The sequence below is a fragment of the Cebus imitator genome, unplaced genomic scaffold (assembly GCF_001604975.1).
Source record: "Cebus imitator isolate Cc_AM_T3 unplaced genomic scaffold, Cebus_imitator-1.0 Scaffold717, whole genome shotgun sequence".
In the NCBI taxonomy this organism is placed as follows: domain Eukaryota; kingdom Metazoa; phylum Chordata; class Mammalia; order Primates; family Cebidae; genus Cebus; species Cebus imitator.
Window position 1 is genome coordinate 383,873 of NW_016108032.1, and position 14,899 is coordinate 398,771.

The 14,899-nt window shown below is 34.5% G+C and overlaps 1 protein-coding gene across 5 annotated transcripts in view; it reads left to right on the plus strand.

The window, feature by feature from the left end:
• The window catches only part of MMS22L (MMS22 like, DNA repair protein), a 144,009-nt gene that overhangs the window by 95,104 nt on the left and 34,006 nt on the right, over positions 1-14,899 (plus strand). For all 5 annotated transcript variants that reach the window (XM_037735054.1, XM_037735052.1, XM_017518956.2 and 2 more), the window contains exons 15-18: positions 2,237-2,430; positions 6,935-7,085; positions 9,030-9,181; positions 10,048-10,190. In XM_037735054.1, the coding sequence (XP_037590982.1) occupies positions 2,237-2,430; positions 6,935-7,085; positions 9,030-9,181; positions 10,048-10,190 (640 nt within the window). The remainder of the gene's footprint in view (positions 1-2,236; positions 2,431-6,934; positions 7,086-9,029; positions 9,182-10,047; positions 10,191-14,899) is intronic.

Genomic DNA, 14,899 nt, shown 5'->3' on the forward strand with positions numbered 1-14,899 from the left:
TTTGAGACAGTCTCGCTCTGTCACCCAAGTTGGAGTGCAGTGGCACAACCTCGGCTCACTGCAACCTCCACCTCCTGGGTTCAAGCAATTCTCCTACCTCAGCCTCCCAAGTAGTTGGAATTACAAGCCTGTACCACCATGCCTGGCTAATTTTTTTGTTTTTAGTAGAGACTAGATTTCACCATGTTCAGGTTGGTCTTGAATTCCTGGCCTCAAATGATCCACCTGCCTTGGCCTACCAAGTGCTGGGATTAAATATCTGTAACCTAAATAGAAAGAGAAGATAATTTATCAATGTTTAATTCATTTAAAACTTATGTATGTGTAGATGCATAACGGTGCATATCTTGGTGTGTAAAAGAAAAGTGGGCTTCAGAGTCAGATTTAAGTTCAGATGATGGGACTAGCCCTTTCTAGCCATGTGACCTTTGGACATATTTAACTTACCAACTGTTAGCTTCATCATCTATAAAGAGGATTAATTATACCCATCTCATACAGTAGTTCAGATTTTTAATTTAAAGAATTTCTAGCATATATATAGAGGTTGATCAGAAATGTTACTCCTTCCTAAGGACAGGTTTTAGTTAGTAAATAAAATGGCTTCTTTAGAAATGGTGAGCAAAATCCATCCTACTCAAGTACCATAAATTATTTATTGTCTTTTGAAATGAATATACTTTGAAAAAGCTATAAAGGGTAGTAGAAATGGTGGTATTTTACTTGGATCCACTGTGTAGAAATGCACTCTGAACTTTGCTATGATGATACAGGCATTTGAGTTAGTTGTCAAATGAATTTTAGTGGTTTGTTATTTATCTCACTCTAAGACAAAGGACCTGAAATGGCTCTCTAGCCACTAGTTCAAGTTGAAAGCATCTCAGGCAGGTTTTTACACAGAGAGGACATAAGCAGATACTTGTTAGCTTTTATGAGAATTGCTTACTATATACTCTTTCCTCAGCCATTTGTGTACTTGTGTACTTGTTTTTTCAGTACTTCAGGTAGTTAAGTAACATCCCATAATTATCCAGGAATTCCAATGTAAAGGGGTGCTAGGCCCTAATGTTATACAGTTTGTACTTAGAATTATTACTCAGTCTTGGGCAGTTATGCAAAGTGTTCTAAGATGTAATCTTATAACCAGTTTGATCTTTCTGTGGAATTGCTTTAGATACATGTGCTAGTTTTGTGTTTTGTATAGTTCTTTCAAGTATCCACTGCCCCTAAACTGTTTAAAAAATCAAACGTCTTTTTAAAAGTACTAATTATTTTTCTTATTGGAAAGCTATCTCTGTTAAGGGAAGTCTTCTCCCTCATTTCCATTGCGTATTTTTTGCTATTTTCTGTATAATTTTTAAAAAATCATATGTAAGGATGATATCAATGCATTCATGTCTACTCAGTTGATCTGGCAGTAACATAAACAGAAACAGGAATAATAGCATGGTTGTACATTTAGTTTTAAATATCAGTGGCTACACAGCATATATGCCTTTTATTCCACATCACTAAGAAGATCTCTTATTTCGCTCTGTTTGATAACCTCAATTTCCTGCATATGTATCTATTAAGGCCTAGAGATATCTAAATTTTCAGTTGAATTAATCAGCAAAGGTAAGTGATGAATCAAAATTTGAGGCAGTATTGAACTATGTTTTATTATTTTATAAAGAGTAGCTTTGTATTGTTGTTTATTGCCTACCAAGTCAGAATGATTATGGATCTTTTAGGACCAAAGTACTAAGATAGTATCTAGCATAGTTTTGTCTACTACACAAGGCCTGTGTCTTCCAAATAAGGAATGTATTTTAATTTAAAATACCACACATAAGCCAGATACACTTACCATCCTCTTGGTACATCCGTGTCCTAAAGCCTTCAGGAGAAAATGATTTTAAAAACCGTTCTTGTGTCTGGATTGTAAGTAAAAATTGCTTGTCATGTGTGAGTTGCAAAATGCAGACCTTCATTCTGAAGCTGCCTCTTTCTCATTTGGATCTGACATATTAAAAAGCATGTAATTAATGGTTGACATTAGTAATTAACATTAACTTTATGATGCTTAATATGCCATCATTCATCCATCAACCAGAAATGCATAATGTCTTGACATAAAGTTTTAATTAAATAAAATGGTTCTCATATGATATAAATGGAAAAAGCTCAAAATGTACTCTAGGAAGATTTTTGTAAGCATGTTAAGGGGGTTAGCTGTATTTTTATTTCTTTTTAGGAGTATGCATCAACAATTGTGTCAGGAACTTCAAAGGGACAATGTGGACCTAGTTGCACAGTCTTCATTATCAGCTAAAGAGCGCCACCTTGCTGCAGTTGCCAGTGCACTGTGGAGACATTTCTTTTCATTTTTGAAGAGTCAGAGAATGTCACAGGTAGTGCCTTTCTCACAACTTGCGGATGCAGCTGCAGGTCAGCATTAATTATTAATTTACTAATTTCTCTCTTTGCAGACTTTCTGTCAGTATTTTCCTTTATTTTCTTAGTAACAAACTCTTGCTTTTTATAGCAAACGTTTTGTCAGCCAGAAAGATGAAACAAATTACATATTGTTGAATTGGGATCCTTTGGTTTATTTTTTACTAAAAATTGAATGATTATTTACTAAAAATAAGATCACTTTCTATCTTGAAAATATGGGATATATATAAAAGCTTTTCTTATGCATGTAATATATTGGAAGGTAAACTAGCATTTGATTATGTGTGATTCAAGTAGTTTATTTTCAAAGTACATGAGGAGATATATAGGTATCAGATGAAGTTAATTTGTGTAAAAAGCAAGAGAATATAAAATAAGTACTATTTCAACACCAAGAGGATGGGATCAGAATGACACTGAATATATAGATGTTATTGTCCTGACTTCTGCTAGATTCTACTTTGATTGTAATTCTTACTTAATTTGATTATTAACCTAACGGCATGTCCTTACACATTAGCAGACTCTGGGTCTCATGAAATTATAGGCAAGAATTTGAATATATGTGCATATATGCCATTTCTAAGAAGAGGCCATTATATTCTCAAAGGGGTATTTTGCTCGAAGTATGTTAAGAAGTATTGGATAGACAGTGATTAGTATGGTAACCCCATGTACTTAAATGAATGAAGTTCATTTTAATGTATTTAATGTATTTTTAAATAATGCTTTTAAAATCCTAAGATTTAAACCAATATTTATTTTATCCTAGTGTGTGTGAGGAAAACTGAGCTGAAAGCACTATGTAAAAGACTGAATGATTTAAATATGAAAAGATTTTGATTCTGGTAACACTTCTATAATTAAGACTTTGCAGTGATAGATTAAAGAATTGTGACAGGACAACAGTTTTCCAACTACTGTAATGTCTATGAAAATAAATATTGATATTCAATCAGTTTAATCTAAGCATTCATTAATAGATGATATAACTTACCTTGTGTACATTCATCATCCTAACTTCCAGTCAACAAAAATAATAATGCATCAGTTTAGTCAGTGCTGTCTTAGATGCTGAAGATAAATGTATATAAATATAAAGCAAAATTTGTGGACTTCGGCTTTGATTTGAAATGAAGACCTGATAGTTTAGGGGAGAATGATTTACTTCATTAAAAAAAAAAAAAAAAAAAGATACCGAATACCTACTTTAATTAGCATTGGATAGATACTAGTGGAGAAGAAGGACAAGAATACTTGTTCTCATGGAGCTAATAATCTAGTGTCAGGGTATGGGGAGACCACTAAATGAATAAATAGTATAAAGCATGGTGGTAAATGTTGTGGAAAAGAGTGAAAGTATAGGATAGGAATACGGCAGGCCAGAGGCAGTTGTAATTTTAAATAGAGTGGTCAGGCAGGCCCAAGTAAGTAATAATTGTGCAAAGAACTGAAGGAGATGACAGACCATGCTTTAAAGAAGTCTGAAAGCAGAACATGTCTGGTGTGTTTGAGAAACTATAGGGAAGCAGTAAACACTCATGTGGAATAAGAAAGGGAAAGAACTAAGAGATGGATCAAGAGGTAATGGAGAGCTGGTTTGTGTTCTGCCTTGTAAGTGGTTACAAAGACTTTTACTTTTACTCTGAGATTGGAAGCTGTTGAAAAGTGTTGAGCAGAGGAGTAGTAAGATTCCTCTGTCTACTAGGTTGAGGCTAGACTTAAAGGGAGACTAGGCAAGGGAAGAAAAACAGGAAAGCAGTTAGGGAACTGCTGTAATAATCCAAAAGTGAGCAGCTGTGGCTAGAGTGGTAGCAGTAGAGGTGGTGAGAAGTGAACAGGTTTCCCATCTGAAGAAAATACTTTTAAGGTAGAGCTCACAGAATTTGCTAAGTGGGCAAGATATGGTAACCAAATAGATAAAGAGAGGAATTAAGGGTAACTATAGCTGTTGGCTGAGATGAGCAAGATTGAGGCAAGAACAGATTTAATAAGGGAAGACTAACATTTTTATTTTGGACTTTTTTTTAAAGATGTCCATTAAATCCAGTGGACATGTTAAGTAGGTACTTGGATAATGATCCTAGAGTTCATGAAGAGGTCCAAGCCAGAGGTTTACAGTTGTTTATTGTAAATATATAATTTAAAGTTGTTAATATAAATATATTACTTACAACATTCATGTATAAATAATTCTTTAAAACTGTGAAACTGGATGAGATCAGCCATAGAGTAAGTATGGATGAAAAGAAAAATTTGAGGACAAAAAAAATTTGTTCAGACTTGTAGGGTCAGGAGAAAAAAGAAAGGAGACTGGAGAGGAATGAAGGTAAAGTAAGAAAAGCCAGGAAAGTGTAGGGCCCTGGAGCCCAAGGAGAGGAAAGCGATCAACAGCTCAGTTTCTACAGATTGATCTAGTGAGATGAGGTCTGAGAGTTAGTCATTGAATTTAATAAGGGAAGCCACTGGTGACCTGAAAGAGCAGTTTGTATGTAGTGGAGAGGCAAAGGCCTGATGGAAGATGATTCCAGAGAAAATGTGAAAAGAGGAATTGTAGACTGCAAATTTAATCTTTTTGAATATCACTGTTTAAGAAAAGTAGAAAAATGGGGATAGTAGCTAAAGGGGTTAAACAGGAAGGTTTGGTTTTGTTTGGTTTTTAAATAACATGGGAGAAATTTCAGTATATTTAAAATGCTGACAGGAATGCTCCAAAGTGAAGGAATATTGCTTGGTACAAAATGTCACTTTTGTTTTAGTGCCAAGAGAAAATGGGATCCTATAGAGAACTTGGCCTCAGTTCATCTCTAGTAGCAGAAGAGAAGGCAGAATAAATGAGCCCAGATGAAGGCAACTGGGTAAATGTGGTAGCAGCTTTTGGTAGTCCTCTTCTGCTGTTTCTTGTTGCTCTGTGAATTATTAAGCAGTCCATCAGCTGAAAATGAGGAAGGGGCAGAAGGTACTGGCTGTTGATGAAGAGTGAAGAGAAGATACGCAGTTGTACCCTAAGAGAATAAAAGACTGAATGAACTAGAGAAATGTAGTAGGAATGCTGTCCAGTTCTAAGAGCCTACTTGAAGTTATAGTCATAAATATAAAGTGGTATCCGTCAGCATGATTCTTCTCCAGTCACTTAATACTGGTACAGGTACATGTGGGGAAAAGGCCAAGAATTGGAATTAAACAGGTGATGATTTTTCTAGGCAAGTACAAATGAAGAAAGGAGCAAGGGATTTGGTGGTATAAATGAATAATAATGGACTGAGCAGTCAGGTTTCCTAAAGAGGGACAGGGAAGGCATGAAGACAAGGAGGGATGTGGAAACGGTTGTAGGATCAGTGTGATGTAGGTCCTGATGGAATCAAAGAATTGTTGGAGTTGGGGGAGAGAGGAGAGTTGGAAAGCTAGTTTGGAGTCAAAAATTGGGGTACTTTACCATTGAAATTACAGAGATTGTAGTTACTGGTAATGCCAAAGTCTCTGGATATCACCAAGGAAGTAAATGGCTGATGTAAAATGGAAGACAGATTCATTGAAGCAGAGGAGTTCAAGAAGTCAAGAGTCCATGGCACTGGGGAAAAATAATCACAAAAGATTATGACAGGAGTGCTGTTGGAGAGCATGATATAGTGAGCTATAGTCTACAAAGAATGAGAGGAGGGAGTGAACTAGGAAGTAGCAGGTAAATGCAACAAAGATAGTGACTAATATAACTTGATGATAGGAAATGCAAAGAGAGCAATATTAGGGAGGAGGAAGGGAGAATAGTCTAGAATCAGCAATGTGGACCAAGGAGTAACTTCACCCTATTGGTAGATCAAGTGGTATTCAGTGAGTTGGGGAATAGCCACCATTTCAGAAAGCTGCATGGGAGGAGTTCTTAATAAGTAATGTCATGACAAATAAATTAATATTAAACAAAATGAGTTTATGGATTCCCCCCCAAAAAAAATCACAAAATAAAACATATTTGTTTAGCATGGTTAACTTAGGAATTCTAGTTCCTAGACTTTATAGGTTCTAAGGGAAGTGGAGTGTCATTGATTGTAGGAGATCTCTGTTTCATAGATGAGAATGTCCAGTGTCTAAGGTGAGAATGAACTGTTCACCTATGGCAGATGGCAAGTAAATTTGCTTCCTTGGAAGACTAGTTGCTAGACATATTTTATAAATAGGTCTTTTGAATGGTGGAGGCACATTAGCCAAAACCTCAGGCATAGAATTTGCAATTAGAGGGAGCCATTATAGATTTGTAATGATAATGCAAAGATAAATTCTTCTCAGCCTTTCTTGGAGATCTAGATGCTACAGAAATTTCTATGATTTGTTCAGTTTGGCTTTTTGATTGCTCTACATTTCTAAATAGGACATTTTATTATTTGGTACTTAAAAAAAAAACAACACTATTATTGATGCAATTGGCCAGGGGTGAGGTGTGGGTCAGAAATGTTTTTTAAAGATTCCTCACCTTAAGTTTCTCTCATTTTAAATCTAGACTTTACTTTGCTAGCAGTGGACATGCCAAGCACAGCTCCATCAGATTTTCAGCCTCAGCCAGTTATATCAATTATTCAACTTTTTGGTTGGGATGATATCATCTGTCCTCAAGTTGTAGCAAGATATTTAAGTCATTTCCTACAAAATAGGTACGTGCTTTTATTTCAGGCATACACGTTAATGCAAACCCGTGATAGATCAGTATCCTAGGAAGCTAAAAATTTTCGCAAATGAAGTGTTCTTTACTACGTGATACTCTCACTTTATCAAGTTTTTGCTTTCAGATATATCAGCCTTTTGACAGTAGTATTAGTAAAAAAGCCAACTTATGTTTTGTGGCCTGCTTTAAAAAAAAGCGTTGGTTAAGCCCTTTCAAAACTGTTTTTCTAAGACTGCCTTATCATCATCCTTAAGTGACTTTTTTATACATACCATTGTGAAAGAAATTACACATTTATTATTACTGAATCTGTAAGATACTGGTATATTATTACAGTTTTAGATATAATGATAGCTTTCTTTTTTACCGCTAGATTTTTAAAGATTTCACTGTTAACTCATGAGATCATAAACAAGATCACCTGAACAATGTCTTCCTTATCTATAAGTATTTCCTGCCACATTGCACAAGAGATCTGAGGAACCTCAGTAGAAAAACTATACAATAACTAAAGTTACAATATAAGTAGTATAGAGTGATCAGGAAAATTTGAATAACAACATCCAGATGAGGGAAAATAAAATAAATATACAGGCCTAATAGGTCTCAGCCCTCTTTTTAGTAACAACTGCTTGTAGAGTGAGAGAACATACGTTCATGACCACCTCCCTGTTTACTTCTTCTAAGGGTCACTGATTTTTATTCCACTTGCCACTTCCTTCATTATTATGTCACCTAGCTAGTTATAATAAGCCCTTGCTTTTCCCTTGGTAGCCATATTCTTTCCTGTCTTCTTCCTTAGTACAAACCTACACATATGCCATGTGTACATATTTGCCAAGAGGACTAAGAGATCGTAGTCCACTTAGACCTGTATATTTATTTTATTTTCCCCCATCTTAATGTAGTTCTTGTCCAAGCTGCTGTTCCATGGAAATGAAGAACGATGTAGTTGGTGAGCTAAGTCTTTTCCCGAGGAAGCTCAATAAGCAGTATCATTAAGTATACATTTTGTCATTGGGCTTTCAGTTGTAAATTAAGGGAATTCGACTTCAGTTGTATTGCTTGTGCAATTCCTTCTAGTTTAAGAATTCTTTAATAGTAATAAACATTTATGTTATGTATTAAACACTTTTGCCGAAATAATTTGAAATGATTTTCATTTTAAAAATAATATTGTTAGTGTATTGGTAACATTTGAAGAAACTGAAATGCAAAGGTGTGTATAGCTTTGGGAAAGTTATAAGGTAATAAATGACCAGTCTGTGTTCTTCTTCATTGTGTACTTTTCTTTTTATGACAACTTATATTCAACATATTTCAAAACAATATTTTTAGAGTTTTGATTTGTATAAATTTAAAAATATTTAGACTTTACATAACATTTTATATTTAGGTTAAGACTATTCCCATCCTCTCTACGCTGACTAATGAATGGATTAGAAATCAGATTTAGCCAGCCCATTGTCTTCATAGAAATAATTATTTTTTAAATCTGGAAAATGTTATTTTGGAATTCCTTGCGAGGTAATTTTTAGTAACAACTCTGTATAATGAGAGAGCGTACGTTCATGACCACTTTTCTGTTTACTTATGCCAAGGGCCACTGATTTTTATTCTACTTGCCATTTCCTTCATTATTATCTCACCTAGCTAGTTATAATAAGCCTTTGCTTTTCCTTGGCAGCCACATTCTTTCTCTTCTTCCTAAATGTAATGAAAGCAAGGATATTTGTCTAACATATCTTTTTGGGTTTCTCTGTAGTATTCATTTTCAACAAAATACATGTCTACATTAGAGTGTTTGTCTGAAAAATAAATGAGGCCAAGGAGTTGAGGGGATGTTAGAATGTTTTTCCTTACTTCTTAATCTCTATACTCAGGAAACATTGTTGTTTTTGTTTTAAAAATATTTGTCAATTTGTTTTTACAGCACATTGTGTGAAGCACTTTCTCATTCAGGCAATGTATCTTTTCAAGCCTTAACTGTAAGATCATGGATTCGTTGTGTTTTGCAAATGTATATAAAAAACCTCTCTGGACCTGATGATTTGCTCATAGATAAAAATCTTGAACAGGCAGTTGGTAAGTGTAGGGTTTTTTGGGAGGATGGAGGTATCTATGGAAAGCTATTTGCTATCTAGATCATTTGTTATGTAAATTAATAGAAAATATACAAAATATTTGTATTGGGTATGAATACAAGCAGAACTTTATTTCATTTTGTAGCCTGTTCCTTTATGTGTGTGTGTGTGTGTGTGTGTGTGTGTGTGTGTGTTATATATATATATATATGTTTTTTTTTCTTCTGTTACTATATATGACAAACTTCTCTGCTGTAAAAGATAAAAGAACTTGTTTCCTTGGAAGCCAAGAACAAAAATTTGCTCCTCAGGTGACAAGCTATTTTTTTTTTTTAAAGAAACTGATCATGAAAAAAGTAGAACTCTGAAGTAAATAACCAGATATCACACTGTGAACACCCTAAAAAGAAAAAGACCCAATTATGAATAATTCTCTCCCATTTTATATTAGAGATTTTGCCTTTCTTCTGCTTTATGACTAGGCATTGAGTGATATTTGTACTTTAAAAAAAATGCTCATGCAGTTCTGTTGTCTGTAGGACATGCCTTTTCCCAAAGCTATTGTTTATAACCACTTGTTAATTTCATGAATGTTGGCCTGAAAAAATCCTCCAAATTTACTTTGATATTTTATTATATCAGTTGGTGTTACATGAATAACTATTGGGGCAAGCATGTTCATAGTGAGAAAAATTTAACTTGAAGCCCTTAATTGTGTGGCAGTTTGAATTTTAAAAGAAAGCATGTCATAAATGAAGACTGCTACATTACTTCACATATATACATTATAGATATATTGTGTGTGTGTGTATATGTATATAGCATGTTATATAAATTTATATAACAAATACTATTTTATTTTAACAGAAAAAGAGTACATGGAACAGTTGGTCGAACTGACAAGGTTACTATTTAAACTCTCAGAAGTAAAGAGTATTTTCTCAAAGGCCCAAGTTGAATATTTATCCATCTCAGAAGACCCTAAAAAAGCACTCATTCGATTCTTTGAGGTATTTTTCATTTATTAGTATAGTTGTCCAGATTAATTACAGTTAATTGTCAGAAAACCTGAAGTATTCTTAAAACTTTTCTATAAAATGAATTCTTTTTTTTTTTTTTAATTGAATTTGGGCTCTGGGAATTGAATCGTATTATTGATTGCCTGCAATTATAAAATTGTGGAGGAAAAAGAATGTGAATCTAAGGTATTGTACAATTCACATTTAAGGACAGCAGAAAAATTACATTAATGAAGAATAATAAAACTAAAGAATACTACATAAAAACTACTCTAAGGCTAATCTAAATTGTAGGAATATTGACACAGTTGCTGGACAACTGCGTCCTTCAGCTGCTTGAGAACTGAATATCCTTGTAAACAGTCCATAATACTCTTGCCTTAATGTTTATCACCCTGCAGTGACAGTAGGCATAAGTACCATCTACTTCATATCATAGTATAGTTGGAGCATTAAAATCCAATCCATTTGTTTTTTGTCTCCATAAGTAGTACCATTCAAAATTTTATTTTTAATTATTAATTTTACAGAAATTTGTCTATGTGAGAGTTTGTTTGTTTTACAAATCTAGTTGAAGTTGTTAATGTGTTCGGATTAGTGACTTTTGTAAGCTGTTCATTGTAGAAGTTGGTTTATTTTCCCACAGAGTGGTTGGTATTAGCTGCCATGAAAATAATTAAAACCAATAAGCTCTTTCCATAAATGTTAATTCTTCCACTGGTTTCTCTTAAAGTACAATTGTACAATAATTCGAGATGTCATAAATCTCTAAAAATATTTGATAATAGTAAATGCAGATGTAAAATATACATTTCTTTTGAGACCCTTGTTTAGTTGTTGATTGGATCTGAACCTACAATTAAATGCCTGTGGTGTGCTAGGATCCATAATGGATCAGAAATGGAGCTGGAAATCAAGTTCTTTATTGATAGTTTTCATCTAGCTCAAATTAATTGTTCTTTCACTACTAAGAAAATGAGTTTTTTACTGAATGCTAGATAACATTATTCTAGAACTTCATAGGAATTTGAAAAACCTAGAGATGTTGTTCATTATGTCAGGAAGCCTTTACGTCTCTGTGTATACAAGGCATACACAAAGACTAAAATAATAACACAAGTCATTATATGCTAAGTGCCGGTTGATTGACAGATCAATCAGTAGGTAAAGAATTTAAAGTATTTTGGTATAAGAAGTTTGGATTTTATCCTATAAAGAATGTGAAAGCCGTATAAGTTTTTAGTAGATGTGATTTGGTTAAATTTTTTTTTTAATGACAATTAGTAATAGTAGTATAGATTAAAGGTGCAGAGAACTATTGACCAAAAATCAGGGAGGTCTAGAAGGAATCAAAGACTGAATGGTGATGTGATTTCTAAATGGATATGAAATAAATTCTGTGTTTGACTAAAAGAGTGGTGATACCTTAAGGAGAAATAGGAACATCGTGATTTAGGGTGAGGGAGAAGTAGGTGAGGAATTCAGTTTTAAATTTACTCAGTTGGAAGTTGTGTCTGGGCTCCCCAAGATTATCCCTAGGTTCTGTGATTCACAGGACTTAGCATATAGTTGTATTCACAGCTATGACTTGCTAACAGAGGGATGCAAAGCATAATCAGCAAAAGGAAAAGATATATGAGGAATAGTCTGAAGAAACTAGGCATAGCTTCCAAGAGAAATTACATAGGATATGCTTCATTTTTCCAGCAAGGAATTATAACGAGATGTGAAATATTATCTGCTGGGGAAGCTCCTTAGCGACTCTGTCCGTGGTTATTACTGGGGACTAGTCACATATGCCCTCTTTGCCTCACACTTAGAAAATTCCAGTTCCAGAAGGAAAGCAGGTATTCGGCAAAAACCGTACTGTTTGCATAGACAGTTTAGGATCAAGGAATTGTAGGAAGCTTTTCAAAATCTAAGGCCCCAAATACCAGCCAAGGGCCAGGCTTGCAAACAGGACATTTTAAGAGTAGCAGTCTTGGGTATGTTATATTAACTCTTTTCTGCACAGAAATGATAGTATGACATATAAGTCGTTATAATCAAGATACTGAGAAATGCATGTTTTTTAGTCTAGGAAAGTTAAGCCTAAGCATAGAAAAATATTGAGAAGTCTAAGGCGCTTGTATTCAGAAGTGTAGTCTACCCTGGGAGTTACTGATACCACCTGCTCAAAACCGTATTGACATTTTCACAAATAGTGTAAAATCTCTTGCATGAATCAACACTGTGGCCCAAGATTATACTGGTAGTCATTATAATTTATACTGCCATGCAGTTGCAGAAGAAAAAGCCAGTTTCACTTAAGAATATCTTTAATGAAGCAGTAGAATTATTTATTTTTATTACATTTTGACTCGAGTACATGTACTTTTAGTATTCTGTGAGTGACAGTGCAAAGTGCACTTAAAGCACTTTTGCTGCATACCAAAGCAATGTGGTTGTCTAAATGAAAAGCACTTGTGTGATTATTTGAGTTGCAAGCTGAATGGACTGCTTTTATCTTAAAAGAACAACTGACACAGTATGGTTATTCAGATTTGGCTATTTGGCAGACATTTTCTCAAAAAATGAATGAAGTGAGCCTATTACTTCAAAGCAAACAACTGACAGTATTTGTTGCTAATAATATAATTCAAGCTTTCAAGAAAATTAAAATTTTCAGAAACTTGTATTTGCCATCATGATCTTGAGAGCTTTCCAATACTTATTTTCTGATAAGAATGGTGGTGGTACTAACAGGTGTGATTTTTTTTTCCTGACATAAATAATGAAGTGTGTCAACATTGGGAAGTTGTATAGCTCAGTGAACCACAATTTTCCAAATGATGAATACAGGCTTTTTAAAAAGCATTCATGAGTGTAAAAGATTCACTCACTCCAAATACAAGATAGACCAATGGTTTTTTTTAATGTAACAGAGTATGAAATGTTCATTGACGTCATTTCAGACTCCATGATTTAGTTACAACTAATCTGTAAGAAATACCACTTTTTAAGTTTTGGTATAATAGCAAAGAGGAATTCACACAGTTATGTGAAAAATCTTTCAAAATATTTCTTCCTCTTCTAACCACATATATTTTTGAGACTGTATTGTCTTCGTCTGCAACATACCACAATAAATCATATCCAGAAGCAGCTAGGAGAAGTGAGCTGTCTTTTATTTAAGTCAGACATAAAAGAGATTTGTAAAAATGTTTAAAAATACTACTTTTCTTACTAATAATGTTTTTTGTTTGGAAAATAATCTTTCACTAAAATATGTTACTTATATTTTAAAATATGTTACTTATATAACTAAAATGTTACTTATATGTAATGTTCATTATGATTTTTCAATGAATTAGTGAATAAAATTTTCTAATATCATAAATATTGTTAGATATAATCCAAACAAGGAAAAGCTCTTCAAGGTCCTCAGTTTTTAAGTGTGCAAAAGGGAACTGAGACCAAAGAGTTTGAGAACATCAAATCAGGAGAAAGAAGTATAGAAAACAAAGGGCAGAGAGCTAAATAGAGAGGAAGAGAATTAGTCAAGTTTATCTCTTGTTCTCATCTGCTGATCTCATAGTCACTCATTTAGGTTCACTGAGTTCCTTATCTTTTTTCCATTTTCCATTTTATTATCAACATGTCCAACTTTAATGTCACCATGAATAACTTATATTAAGCTTTCATTTCAAAGCTTCTCTAGTACTCTTTCAGTATTTCAGTGAAAGAAGTAGTCTTTCACTTCTGCCCTACTTCATCCATCCACTTCCATGACTAGACCCTGAGCAGTGTAATCTCTTGAAGCATCTGAAAGCTCTTTGACCATCACCTGTCCCTCCAGCTCATGAGTGACCACATTGTGACCTTCCCCTCCTTTTTATCCCAGTACAACATTCTCCCAAGACCTCACTTCCTTCCCTATTCACCATAATTAGACTCCTTGGGGCCTTACTTCAACTACTGTTACCAACATTCTTAAAATCTTGGATCTTTTTTCTTTTGGTCACACCTACAAACCCTCAACCCTGGTTCATTGCAACCGCCTACTCTCTATCCTTTGTCTTACACGCTGAGTACTGGAGAAGAAAACCCACAGAACTGTGTATTGTTGCCATTCATGGTCCAATTTGCATCACTGTAATTCATGATAAGTTGTCAAAAATTGTTTGAAAATTTTACTGCTTTCCTTAAACTTTCTTTGTTCTTGAGACGGAGTCTTGCTCTGTTGCCAGGCTGGAAGTGCAGTGGGGTGATCTTGGCTCACTGCAGCCTCTGCCTGCCTGGTTCAAGCGATTTTCCTGCTTCAGCCTCCCAAGTAGCTGGGACTACAGGCGCATGATACCACACTTAGCTAATTTTTGTATTTTTAGTAGAGAAGGGGTTTCACCATGTTGGCCAGATGGTCTTGACCTCGTGATCCGCCCACCTCGGCCTCCCAAAGTGCTGGGATTACAGGTGTGAGCCACCATGCCCAGCCACTTTCCTTAAACTTTCTAACCCATCTCTAGCCAGTCTTCTTGATTCTTTTGTGACCTTTCACCACTTGCTTATTCTCACCTTTCCTCAATTCTCTTATTTCCTTTCCTCTTTTTCTCACATCTCTATTCTTCTCTTACTGACTCTCCTCACATTTCTCTTTACTGCCTCTCCATTTTGCTATCTCTACCTTCTCTGCCCCATGCTTTTTTTTTTTTCTTTTTTTT